Below are 14700 nucleotides of genomic sequence, written 5' to 3'. Positions count from 1 at the left end.
ATAGAGATAGGTAGAAAATAGATAATGGATAGATAGATAGATAGATATAGAGATAGATAGCTATAGATAGATAGATATATAGATAGAGATAGATAATAGATATAGATATACAGATATAATAATAATAATATAGACATATATAGATAGATGGCTATAAATAAAAATAGATATAGAGATATATATAGAGATAGATAGATAGATATAGAGATAATAGATATGATATAGAGATAGATATAGAGACAGATAGATATAGAAAGATAGATATAGAGATAGATATAGAGATAATAGCTAGATATAGAGATAGATAGATATAGAGTTAGAAAGATAGATAGAGATAGCTAGATAGATAGATGGATAGATAGATATAGATAATAGAGTTAATAGATAGATATAATAGATAGATATAGAGATAGATGGATAGATCAATAGATAGATAGATAGATAAAGAGAGAGAGATGGAGATAGAGATAGAGATAGATAATGAGATATAGAGATAGATATAGAGATATAGTGTTAGATAGAAAGATAGATATAGAGATAGATATGGATATAGAGATAACAGATATAGAGATAGATAGATAGATATAGAGATAATATATAGATAGATAGATATAATATATAGATAGCTATAGAGAGAGATATATAGAGATAGATATAGAGATAAACAGATATAGATATAGAGATAGATATAGAGATAGATAGGTAGATATAGAGATAATAGATAGATATAGAGATAGATAGATATAGATATAAAGATAGATAGAGACAGAGAGAGCGGTAGATAGAGAGAGATAGATACAGAGATCGATAAATAGATAGAGAGATAGATATAGATATAGATAATAGATAGAGATAGATAGATAGATAAAGATAGATAATAAATATAGAGATAACAGATAGATATAGAGATAGAGTAAGATAGACAGATATAGAGATAGGTAGATATAGATAATAGAGATAGCTAGATAGATAGACATAATAGATAGATATAGATAGATATAGAGATAGATAGAAAGATAGATATAGAGATAGATGTAGAGATAGAAAGATAGATATAGAGATAGAGCGATAGATAGAGATAGATATATATAATAGATAGAGATAAATAGATAGATAAAGATAGATAGATATAGAGATAGATAGAGATAGAAAGATAGATAGATATACAGAGAGATAGATATAGAGATAGAGATAAATAGATAGATAGATAGATATAGAGAGAGATATAGAGAGAAATAGATATAGATATAGAGATAATAGATATATATATATAGAGATAGATAGATATAGATATAGAGAGAGATAGATACAGAGAACAGATATAGAGATAAATAGATAGAGAAAGATAGATAGATATATAGATATATATACAGAGAGATAGATATAGAGATAGATAGAGATATATAGATAGATAGCTATAGAGATAGATATAGAGAGAAATAGATATAGATATAGAGATAGAGATAGATATATAGATATAGATATAAAGATAGATATAGAGATAGATATAGATATAGAGATAGAGCGATAGATAGCGAGAGATATAGATATAGAGATAGATAGATACAGAGAAAAGATATAGAGATAGATAACGGATAGATAAATAGATAGATAGGTATAGAGATAGATAGATATAGAGATAGATAGATATAGATATTAGATAGAGATATATATAGATAAAGATAGATAGATATAGATGGTAGCTAGATAGATAATAGATATAGAGATAGATAGAGTAAGATAGATAGATATAGAGATAGATAGACATAATAGATAGATATAGAGATATATAGAAAGATATAGAGATAGATAGATATAGAGATAGATAGATAGATATAGAGATAGAGCGATAGAGATAGATATAGAAATAGATAGATATAGATAATAGATAGAGATAGATATAGAGATAGATTGATATAGATAATAGATAGAGATAGAAAGATAGATATGAGATAGAGAGAGAGATATATAGAGATATATAGAGATATAGAGAGACAGATAGAGAGAGCGAGAGAGATATTAAAACAAAACAAAACACAATACTCACCTCTCCTCCTCGCTCCCACGCTGATCCCGGCTTCAGTGTCAGGAGCTGCCCCCTCTGCCAGACACACAGCGGGTGCGCGATGTAGTGACGTCATCGCGCACTGGCTGTGAGCCAGGAGCAGAGGGGACTGAGGGCGGCGCCGGCCCTGATTTACAGCTGTAGTCTGCAGAGCGGCTTACTGGGCTGTGGCGGGGCCTCTGGGGGTGGAGACCTGAAATGATATTCACTGCTTCGCAGTGAATATTCATTTCTCTTTAGCAGTGGGGACAGGGGCTCCTGCCTCCTGACACCCGCTGCTGCTCCGCTGGCAGGGGCCCCCATAGCAGCTGCATGGTGTGCGACACACCACTGGCTGGGGGCCCCTGGAGCAGGGGGGGCCTAGGCAACTGCTGGCCCTGTATGCCAGCAGGTGCCAGGGCCCACCAGATGCCAGGGCCCACCGGGTTATCCACCGGTTCTCCGGTGGGCCAGTCCGACGCTGGACACGTCCCACTGATACCGGCCCGGTACCGAGTATCCCACAGCCCTGGGAGGGCGACCCAGTGCTTCTAAGAAAATTAGTATACCGTCAAAAAGTTAAAGTGCACCTGTCCCCTGTTTTGGCCTCTATAAGATGCGGCCGCTGCCTTTCAGGGCTTATCTACAGCATTCTATAATACTGTAGATAAGTCCCTGGTGCGACCTGCAAGATAAGAAAAATAAGTTTTATTATACTCATCTGGGGGTGCGGTCCGGTGTCCTTTCCGATGGGTGTCGCAGGTCTGGGTAAGGTGTCTCCCATCTTCTTGCGATGCCGTCCTCCTGCTTGCTTCCTCGCTCCCAGCATCACACTTCTGCGCAGGCGTACTTCTCTACCCTGTTGAGGACAGAGGAAAGTACTGCAGTGCGCAGGTGCTGGGCCTCTCTGACCTTTCCGGGCGCCTGCGCACTGCAGTACTTTGCTCTTCCCTCAACAGGACAGAGAAGTACGCCTGTGCAGGAGCACTATGCCGGGGAGCCATGAAGCAAGCTGGTGGGCGGCGTTGCAAGAAGATGGGAGGCGCCAGACTCGGACCTGTGACACCCATCGGACCAGACCGCCCCCCCGGGTGAGAATAATAAAACTTATTTTTAAGTTTATAGCATTATGGAATGCTATAGGTAAGCCCTGAAAGGCGGTGGCTGTATCTTATAGCGGCCAAAACAGCTGACAGGTTCACTTTACTTTATTTCAGTTCTCCAATACAAAAAGTGAAACTCACATATTATACAGAGTCATTACACACAGAGTGATCTATTTCACGTGTTTATTTCTGTTAATGATTATGGCTTACAGCCAATGAAAACCCAAAAGTCATTATCTCAGTAAATTAGAATTATTAACAAAAAACACCTGCAAAGGCTTCCTAAGTGTTTAAAAAGGTCCCTTAGTCTGTTTCAGTAGCTCAACAATCATGGGGAAGACTGCATCTGGTGTTGGTAGCCGGGGGGGGTCCAATATCCATGGATTCTCTCTAGGCTATGAACATCAGCCCGCAGCTGTCTGCATAGCCTTTCTGGCTATTATAGGGGGACCCCACGTCATTTTTTTAAAACAATTATTTATTAAAAAAAAAAAGTAAAGGACATTACATATTAAGGCTGGGGTCAGACATGCGAGAAACACACGAGTCTCGCATGTCAATACTCGGCACTGCCGCCGGCACTGAGCGTTTTTTTCTTATTTAGCTTACAAAAAAAGGCGTATAAATCCGCATGAAAAAAAAACGCATCAAAAACGCAAGTGACCTGGCAGTGACCTCAGGTGCAGATTTGGTGCAGATTTTACCTGCATCAAATCCTGAGCAAATGCTGATGCAATCCTGACCATGGAAACATATTGTTAGCGTGGGTGGTCAGGAGCCAGAATCTCCAGGAGTGGACCCTCTGGACCGTGCACCGAGGGGCCCCGGGCGAGCTGCCTGGTGGAACCGACCCCTATACAGGGACCGTTAGGAGCAGGCCCAGGGGTTCGAGTACCACAGTAGCCGGTACCGAGAGGGGCGGCTCAGGATGGACTGGAGTAGGACAGTGGGACTGAAGTGTAGATGACAGAACAGGGCTGGCACACAGGAGACAGGAATGGAGTAAGACTATAGACTGGAACGTGGAGGAACTGAAGTGTAGATGACAGGACAGAGTTGGAACACAGGAGACAGGAATAAAGGAGGACGGAAGGACTGGAGCAGGATGGAACTGGAACATCGGAGGCAGGACTGGAGTAGGACGGCAGGACTGGAACAGGATGGAACAGGAACACTGGAGGCAGGACTGGAGTAGGACGGCAGGACTGGAGCAGGATGGATCAGGAACACTGGAGGCAGGAGACGGAGGAAACAGGAACACTGGAGCAGGACTGAGAATAACTGTTAGCGAACACGGAAGACAGGCTGCTGCAGGAAACACTGAGGACGGCACCAAGAGTCTGTAGAGAGCACAGGAGGAAGCAGGGCCCAGTGTGTAAGGTAACACAACGATCAGGCGCTTCTCTCAGGGGGAAGCGGTCTGATATAGCCCCGTCTGGTCTGCCATTGGTCCGAAGGTGCTTCCGGGTCAGGGCACAGCCGGAGCACAAGAAGCAGCAGGGAGGCACGGCCGCGGCCTATGGCGCATGCGCATTGCATGCAGGGATGGCATCGGCCACGAGCCCGTCAGCGGTGACCGCCGTGGCCGTTGGGGGGAGAGGCTGTGGCGTGGGAGCTGAGGCTGGCTGCGGCGTGGTTGCTGAGGCCGGGTGAGTATGACGGAGCGGTGTAACACATACCCTAAGGGTAAGTTCACATAGGACTTTTTTGCTATGTTTTTTTATGCTAATTTTCAACTGCTTTTTCTGTTACCAGCAAAGCCTATGAGTTTTCAGATATCTCATGTGCACACGTTGTTTTTTTTGTGTCATCAGGATTTTGTGCTTTGCTGCGTTTTTTGGGCATAGCGCATGTCACTTCTTTCAGCGTTTTTGCTGGGTTTTTTCAGCGTTTTTCACCCATTGACTTGAATGGGTGTTGAAAAAAAAGCTGCAAAAATGCAGGTGTCATTACTTGCAGCATTTCTGCTGCAGAAAAGTCATGGACATTAGCATGGACAAAGAGACAAAGTAAAATGCACCCCCAAAAACGCATCAAAAAAGCACCTATACCTGCGTTTTTGCCGCAGCTTCTTTCCTGCGAAGAAGATCAGGTTTTGCTGCAGAAAACAAAAGCAGCAAAAAAAGTCTTGTGTGAACCTACCCTAACTCTATTTTCCTGCAGGTCATTGTCGCTGATTATTAGAGTAAGTTACAGCTACTAAACAAGCAAAAAACAGAAACTGGACAATAAGCGAGCAACTTCAGCTAGAGAGTGCAGGGGGCTGATGACAGGCAGGGGGCTGATGACAGGCAGGGGGCTGCCAGGTGACAAGTGACAGCCCAGACTGGGGGAGGCGGAGCTGCTGGATGTGATCACTGCTCGGAAAGTGCCCGGGAGCTCCAGTCCTGCCGCCCCAGCGTCCTGCTCCTCAGCTCGGACACTTCATCCCACCCAGCCGAGGAAGGCGACTGCCTGCAGATGCGGGTGCACCATGCTGACCGCCGGGCTACCTCCCCCGCCCCGGGCCACGCTGCTGCTGCTGCTGCTGCTGGGAGCAGCCACCTTGTGCACAGGTACACTGGTCCCTACTGCTAGTGGTAGGGAATGAGTGACTGCGGGTCAGGGGGCACAGCTGTGTATATACTTTATATACATGTATAGGGAGACTGGAGAGACATACAATATATATAGACTGTTCAAGAACACACTGTATATACATTCCCTGGGATACACTATATATTCATATATGGACATTTACTGCACAGAAGATATAAATATATATTATATTAAATATATGCTTTATATGTGTGCCATATAGTCATGTACTGAAGATATATATATATACTCACACTCTTTTTCCATACATATACACGTTATATACAGGAATACGCTATATTTGTATACTGTACAGGGATACGCTGTATACAGTTTTCTATACACTGATACACTATATAGATATTTACTATTCAGGAATACAGATTATATACATGGACTATAAAAGTTTACATGTGCATGCTGTAAGCTAATAACTAATCTGTATATGTGTACTATATATATTATATAAATATATATACATTTACGGTATTGTATATGCATGTGTAGTAAAGAGATACATGTAATACATAGATTATATTTGTATATTCTATATATGGAGACACTATTTACAGATACCGTACGTGGCTATAGCATACATACAGCTATATAGTATTACACTACATATACATGTGCTACAAGTGTATATACTATATATATATGATGTGTACATACTTTACATATATCAGATAGTACACACATGTCACATGTACATGGCTGCAGTATATTCATTCCTCTATACATAGAGTATACGCATGCATGTTATCATTTTCCAGCTCGTCACAAGCCGTATACACTGCCTATATACTCCATACACACAGGTTACCTATACGTTGTGGATTCTGTTTCCATCCTGTTTCTATTATCTTTCCTTTTTCTTGGCCATGTAGCAGAGTTCAGAATCGCCGCCACCTTTCCTATCACTATGGATGGTTTTTTGATTGCACCCTATGCTTGTAATCCGCTTGTTCAGGATTCCCGCGCCCCATTCTCGGGATCGGTCAGGGTCCCAGCGGTCGGATTCTCTCCAATACACAAGTTATCACTCATCCAGAGGATTTTTAACGCTGCAAATAGCCCTTTATTATGATGAGCACCTGCTAGTTTATTGATAATTTGTCATGACATTCTAATACAGCATTACGTGTGACTATCCAGCTTTCCTAGAGTCCTGCATGCCAAATCAGAAATACAAAGTGAGAGGTGTTTTTTTGCATACTTGCCTATTGTGACTAGGAAATCTGTGTGCCAACCATCTTTCCCAGGAATAGGATTAAAGTGGTCGTCCTCATTCAGAAAATCTTGGACCTCGTGCTTAAACAAACAAGTTGGCTTTACTCACCGTCCTTGGGTCCAGCGACGAGTCTTTTCTGCTGCTCCTGAGGTCTGGTACAGGCTTGCATCGAGTCGACAATGCGGCAGCCAATCAATGGGCTCAGAAGCTCTGAGAGGGGCATTCCATGTACATGGGCAGGACCCCTCAACTCACTGATTGGTTGCCGTGCTGCCCACTTAACGCTAGGTGCCGTAGCCAACACCGTGCACTAGGAAAAGCGTCAGCGGTGTTGGACCCAGTGAGGGTAAATAAAGCACAGTTTATTTTTATTATAAAAAATACATATAAAACATAAATACAACTGCAATTCCCAAAAAGTTGGGAAGTGAAGACAAGAATGCAGTGATGTGGAAATCTCTTATTGTCATTTTATTCGCCACAGAACATTGAGCACAGGTCAGAAGATGAATGTTGGAAACAGCTCATTTAGAAATTGATGGCAAAACTCATCTTAAAAAAAAGTTGGGTCAGGGGTCAACAAGAAGCTTGAAAAGTAAGTGGTACTAAGGCAAAACAGCTGGAGGGTCAATTTTTAACTAAGTCACATGACTATATAAAAAGAGCATGTTAGAGAGGCAGAGTCTCTCAGAAACAAAGATGGTCAGAAGTCACCAATCTGTGAACAACTGAGTCTAGAAAACGTGGAACAACTTCAGAAAAGTGTTCCTCAAATTGCTAATACTTTGAATATCCACCATTTACAGCAAATAACATCATCAAAAGATGCCGAGATTCTGGAGAAATCCATGTGCAGAAGAGACAAGCTCGACAGCCGGTTTTGCTTATGCTGGTGATCTATGGGCCCTCAGGTGGCACTGCATTAAAGGCAGATATGATTCGGTCCAGTAAATCACTGCATCAACTCGGGAACACTTCCACAAATCATAATTATCTATGAACACAGTTCATCATACAATCCACAAAAGCAACTTAAAGGGAATCTGTCACCCTTTTTTTCGGCTTGCAGCTGCCGGCATAGACATCGGGGGCTTATCTACAGCATTCTGTAGTGCTGTAGATAAGCCTCCGATGTAACCTGAAAGATAAGAAAAACATGTTATAAGTCCGGTGGGCGTTGCGGTCTGGTCCGACGCCTCCCTTCTTCATGCGATGACATCCTCTTCTCCCGTCCTATAATGGCTCTGGCTCCGGCGCACTGCTCTGCCCTGTTGAGGGCAGAGCAGAGTCCTGCAGTGCGCAGGCGTCGGGAGAGGTCTGACGCCTGCGCACTGCAGAATTCTGCTCTGCCCTCAACAGGGCAGAGCAGTGCGCTTGCGCCGGAGCCATTACAGGACGGGAGAAGAGGATGTCATCGCATGAAGAAGGGAGGCGTCGGACCGGACCGCAACGCCCACCGGACCGGACCGCCCCCTCCGGTGAGTATAATATAAGGTGTTTTTCTTATCTTTCAGGTTAAGGCTCTAGAATGCAAAGAGGAAGCCACTAGTGATGAGTGACCGGGCTCGGATAAGGTGTTATCGGAGCATGCTTGTGTGTCAGGCGAGTGTCTCCGACGCGCTCAAAAAATATGTTCGAGTCCCCGCGGCTGCATGTCTCGTGGCTGTTAGACAGCTGCAACACATGCAGGGATTGCCTACCAAACAGGAAACCCCCCACATGTGATGCGGCTATCGAACAGCCGTGAGCATATTGAAAGGCGCCACTGGCGGACACGGTCAGGAGAGGGCCCCAGCAAAAACAATATATTGGCCCTTTGTGGCCCAATAGATCATCATAATGCACAAATCCACCTGCCTTGGAGGTGGTGGCGGCCCCTGCATGACCGCCCAGGCTGCACCAATGATATCTCTGCCCCTGAAAGGCGCTATTATTCCTTAGCATTATATAGAGGCTTTAGAACAACACAAGCGCCATCCAGACAATGTCTGTTTCAGGAAAGGCCTTGAATACTTCAGCAAGACAATGCTAAACCACATACTGTATAGATCACAACAGCATGGCTCCTCAGAAGAAGATTTGGGGTGATGACCCGCCTGCCTCTAGGCCAGACATTTCACGACTAGAAAATATTTGGTGCATTATGATACGAAATTTCGGCAAAGACCTCGGACTGTGGAGCAGCCAAAATCCTATATAAGTCAAGAATGGGACATCATTCTTCTCACAAACCTCCAGCAATTGTCTCATCGCTTCCCGGATGTTTACAGGCTGTAGAACAATATATATACTGTACACTTACTGGTGTGCATCTATGTACAGTATATATATATATTATTTATTCCATTATGCGCCATCAGTATAAACCACAAGTAACAGATTGCATTATGCTAGTGTGGACTGGCATGATCTAGCTGGTATTACTCAATGCATCAGCTTACAGCGCTGGTGGGGGATGGTCTGTGGGTCATCGCAGCCGGTTGCAGTGGTCACTTTGACTTTTTTATGCATTTCAGGCAATTTGCAAAGACCTCTTAGTTAATATTTTCATTACTGAATATTTCTTCTTACTTGAACGTTGTGTTTGAGGCTTTACCGGTGAACACGAGCTATACATGATTAAATCTAGTGCTGTGGGTGAACTCTGAGCCCTAGTGTAATCTTCTTAAGGGAGAGAGCTTCTAAAAAAAGGTCAGAAATACCCGTGCATGGTAAACACACAGGGCCTCATGCACGAAGTGTGGGGCGAGGATTGCAAGTTCCAATGTTGTAAATATTATGAGAATGTAACAATATAAATACTCATATTTACATACTGTATATTGTTACATTCTTATAATATTTACAACATTGTAACTTACAATCCTCTATTCTCTGTATCATCCTAAGGTACTTGTCCCCCCCCAATATATATATATGCAGCAGAAATAAGTGATTATATTAATATATGATGTTTCTGGAGTTGGTGCAAGTCAATTTTCAGAACTTGCTTTATGCGGGAACGAGCTGAAAGAGTAGAGCTGTTGTGGGAAAAGCACAGTCTCTCCACTTTCTCTGGACATTCGCACGTTTTGTCCCTGTGGTGTCATGTATTAAAAACCCACAGCATCATGGATGCAAAAGTTATTTGGTGTTTTCATTTACTAAGATATTTAGTTGGATTGAGAGTCAGTTTTATCTCTTTATTTCTGACATTGGATACATTTTTTTTTTAAATTCATATCTCATTTTAGGTCATTTATTTTTCAGTCTAGTTAGTAACAACTTAAAGGTATTTTCGCTATTTCCATTCTGCTATGTTGTTAGGCACGCAAGGCATTAATAAAGGGAACGGGACACCAGAAAATCGTAAGTTAATACTGATGAGCGAGTATGCTTGTTACTCGAGTTTTCCGAGCATGCTCGGATGTTCTCCGAGTATTTTGCATGTGCTCGGAAATTTGGTGTCTGTCGCCCATAGCTGCATGATTTGCAGCTGCTAGACAGCCTGAATACATGCACGGATTGCCTTTCTGTTAGGAAATCCCTACATGTATTCAGGCTGTCTAGCAGCCACAAATCATGCAGCTGCACGACACAAACTAAATCTCCGAGCACATCCAAAATACTGGGAGAACACCCGAGCATGCTGAGAAATCTCAAGTAACGAGCATACTCGCTCATCACTATCTATTAACCTAACTCCATGCTCTTGCAGACAATTGCATGATCATTGCAACGGTGTTTGTAGGTAAACTATACGTTCTGTAGTTTTGCTACAGTTCTAAATTAAAAACTTGCTTCCATGTGCGTGGAACCGCTACTCCACGTCGTTGGGGCGCTATTGTATCCCAGTTGAGTCACTGAGTCATCTTCGGCCATTCCCTTTGATTGATTGCTCCCTCCAGTCTGATGACGTTTTTAAAATCCACCGGCAGGATCTGGGCTCAGATCGCCTCTATCATGAGGAATCAGCTGAGATGTATAAACCTCACCAACTGCACTGTGCCTTAATTTTTTTTTGAATGGATGCTGTTCTGCAGTAGCCGACATCGGCTGCTACACACTGAATTCAGCTGCACTCTGCAGATACGCTCAAAGTGTTTATATCCTGCTTATATCGCCTGAGCAAATTACAGCTGATTAGTGGGGGTGCCTTGCAGTGCCACCAATCTCATAGTAATGACCTATCCTGTGGATAGGTCAGCAATATGTTGTGTCCGGACGACCCCTTTAATGCTCTGACTGGTCTCTCCATACGGTCTCCATGCTGAGTCTACTTAGTAAGGTCAATAGTTAACTATTATAAGGTTATTGCTTAACGTAAAATGTCTCACTTCTGTTGTGATTATTGCATTCTCTATAATCTGAATTACTGTATGTGGCGATTTTGCAACGTGTTCTCCCTGGTGGACTAGTACGTTAAATAAAATGTTTTGTGTCCCTTTGGGTATTGAAGTTAGTTAAGTAGGTGCAACATTCTCCTGGGTAGTCCAATGAGTCTAATTGTTACCCTTATTAAATTATTAATGATGGTCTAGTGGATTGAATCTTACTCCTGGTGGGCTAGTGGATTTAATAATTATCCAAGTAGTCTGTGAATTTCATGACTATCCTTGTGGACTGATGAGTTGAAAGACATTTGTAACATACTACATAAAAGTCTAATATGTGGGTTTTTGGCCACTTGGAAATCAGAAGTTTTACGTTTTTAAACGCATTTAACCAAGAAAAGAGAGAAATATGTTGCCATTACTATAAAGTTGCATTATTTCCTGACATTTAGGCTATGTTCATATGTTGCTTTTTTGCTGCAGCTACTGTATAACCTGATCTCTTGGCAGTAAACAAGCTGCAGCCAAAGCGCAGGTTTTGCTGCCTATTTTGCTGAGTTTTTGAGGGTGTTAAAGTTTACCTTTGCTTCCAACTTGTAAACATGAACAATAGAAGGTGTTAGACCACCAATGCAACACTTATGTGAAACCATAAACATTTTTTTTTTTTTTAAAAAAAAGGGCAATTTGATCCAATTATTTAGGGGGAAAAAGTGTTTCTTGCCTGAAAAAAAAGTGACTTCTGAAAAAAAATTCTGGATTCATGTATGAATGAAGTGCAACGGAGAAGTAAGCTTACATGAGTTAATAAAAAAAATACACAATTGCTAATGTAAAAACAATGGGGGAAGTTGTTATGTTAGGGTATTGTTTGCTTAACACATTAGTAGGGCATTGTGTTGGTCAAGCATTGTATACTTTCATACTTACGTTCTCCAATTTAGTCAGGAAAAAGTAAAAACAAGCGTGTGCATGGGATTTCGGAAATCTCATACCTTTTGCTTGTACGGTAAAAAGCAGCTTTTAATTTTCATATAAAGATTAAAAAAAAATGCTGAAAAAACTCACCATGTGACCATAGCCTTAGAGGTTAATAAGAGCCGTTTCTTGGATTTGGAAAATGCAGTTGAAAAATACACATAGGTCTGTGAGTTAGGCTGAGTTCACACATGGCGTTTTTTTCGCGTTTCCGCGGCGGCTTTAACCGCGCGATTTTGCCGCGAAAACGCGAAAAATAAGCATCCCATGCATTCCTATGGGATTCCGCAATGCTGTGCTAATGCTGCGTTTTTTACCGCGGCGGAATCGCTTTGCAGTAAAAAACGCAGCATGCTCATTATTTTGCGGAATCGCGGCGATCCCGCACCCATAGGAATGCATTGTTCTGCTTACTTCCCGCATGTGGCTGTGCCCGCCATGCGAAAAGTAAGGGTATGTGCACACTTTGCGGTTTCTGCTGCGTTTCCGCAGCGTTTTTGGCTCTGCAGAAACGCAGCAGTTTCTGCTGCGTTGTACAGTACCTTTATTTCCTATGGAAATAAAAAAAAGCTGTGCACATGCTGCGGTTTTTTCCGCGCGGTTTTGCTGCGGTTTTCAAAACGCAGCATGTCAATTGTTTGGTGCAGAAACGCTGCAGTTTTACACCTCATCCATTATGAGGTGTAAAACCGCAGGGCAAAACCGCAGATAAACCGCAGCACTTTGTCCTGCGGATTTCCTGCGGTTTTCTCTACAAAATCCGCAGAGACAAAAAACTGTGTGTGCACATACCCTAAGCAGAACATTTGCGGATGGTACCCACGGTCCGCAGGAGAGGAGCCTGTCCTCCGGGCTTTGGGTACCATATCCCTGTAAAAAATAGAATTTAAAATAAAAAATATTGTTATTCTTACCTTCCGGCGTCCCACGCAGCCTTCCCGCCTCTCTCCACGCTCTCGTTCCCAGGATACCTTTGCGAAAATGCCCGCGGGATCGAGAAGTCGCGCGATGTCATCGCCAATTACCGCGTGACTTCGCGATCCCACGAGAACGGACGCCATCGCGGGCATTTTCGCAAAGGATTACTGGGAACGGATGCGCAGGACGTCGGAAGGTAAGAATAACACCATTTTTTATTTTTTTTTACATTCTATCTTTTACTACTGATGCTGCATAGGCGGCCTCAGTAGTAAAAAGTTGGTCACACTCGTCAAATACTATGTTTGACGAGTGTGACCAACCTGTCAATCAGTTCTCCAAGCGATGCTACAGATCGCTTGGAAAACGCTAGCATTTTGCAAGCTAATTACGCTTGCAAAAATGCTAGTTTTTCCGCAGGAAAATTGCGGGAATTTAAAATGCGATTTTCCCGCGGAATGGAATTCCGGAATTCTCGCGGTAATTTCCGCGAGAGTTCCGTTACGTGTGCACATAGCCTAATAATAACATATGATAAGGCTGATCTTAGCTCTGCTCAGTGAACATATGGGAAATTGGACTTCTAATATGGACATCAGGAGTCATAAACATCTTTCTATTGTTTGAGTGTCACTTACAAAATTACTCTAGAGCTGCTCAACTTTTCATTTAGCCATAAATTCCTATCTAGAGTTTGCTCTTGTAAACAACTACACAATTTGATGGATGTAGGGCACAGGGAAAGTTTCTATGTGCCTTCAGCAATATGATATATAATTAGGTTGACTCAATTTTGCTGGTCGTGATCTCTATTGCCCTTGACTAATAGCTACAGGGACAGAATCAGACAGAGGAGGTCCCCTGTTCAAGACAGTATATGGGCCCTTTGCAGTGCCATAGCTCATCATAATGTACAATTCCACCTACCTTGGGGGTAATAGTGGCCCCCTGACCTCTCAGACCCCTGTTTTGCTGCACAGGTTGCACCAATTGTATGTCCGAATCTGAGCAGCTATTATGTCAGCCATACATTTCAGCACAAACAAGCAAAATGTATCCCTGCTCTCCAGCCTCTTTATAGTATATGTTCAAAAGCAGCAGCATGGAGGAAGTTATAGAGCAGTAGTGAGCAGTGTAGCTGTGAATCCAGCACTTTGGGTAAGATAAACCAATTACTGGAAGCAGCAGCATGACTGTAATATACTATCTGTTAGGAACGGCAGATCGCGCTAAATAAAAATAATAATAAAGTGCGTTCACCGCTCGGGGTCCACCGTGCAGTAGGTGATATAACCGCTGCTAAGTGGTGGCAGGAGCAATATGGCGGTAATGCGCACAGGGTTAAACGTCACCCAGGTGCACAGAGCAATCTCTGTTAAGTCACAGAGATGCCAAAAACATAAATACACAGACTGAGCCTGTTGAGGTCACAGTACTCAGTATAAATACACACACGGTATCAGGTCACAGGAGTAGCCCAAGGCGGCGGCGCTACATCCATCTAGACCTACCGTGTGTGCGGCGTCGCAGCTG

At 42.7% G+C, this 14700-nt stretch overlaps 1 protein-coding gene across 3 annotated transcripts in view; it reads left to right on the top strand.

The window, feature by feature from the left end:
* The first annotated feature begins 4704 nt into the window (after positions 1 to 4704).
* The window catches only part of ACVR1C (activin A receptor type 1C), a 77072-nt gene continuing 67076 nt past the window's right edge, over positions 4705 to 14700 (top strand). For 2 of the 3 annotated variants that reach the window (XM_073545656.1, XM_073545655.1), the window contains exon 1: positions 5519 to 5705. In XM_073545656.1, coding sequence (XP_073401757.1) covers positions 5624 to 5705 — 82 coding nt within the window. In that variant the 5' untranslated portion in view covers positions 5519 to 5623. Of the gene's footprint in view, positions 4800 to 5518; positions 5706 to 14700 lie in introns of those variants that run through there. The other variant, XM_073545657.1, reaches the window with a different exon arrangement.

Source organism: Dendrobates tinctorius, unplaced genomic scaffold (genome assembly GCF_039654945.1).
Source record: "Dendrobates tinctorius isolate UK_male_01 unplaced genomic scaffold, ASM3965494v1 ptg000143l, whole genome shotgun sequence".
Lineage (NCBI taxonomy): Eukaryota > Metazoa > Chordata > Amphibia > Anura > Dendrobatidae > Dendrobates > Dendrobates tinctorius.
Note: the sequence above shows the minus strand (reverse complement) of the source record. Positions and strands in the feature narration are given on the sequence as shown.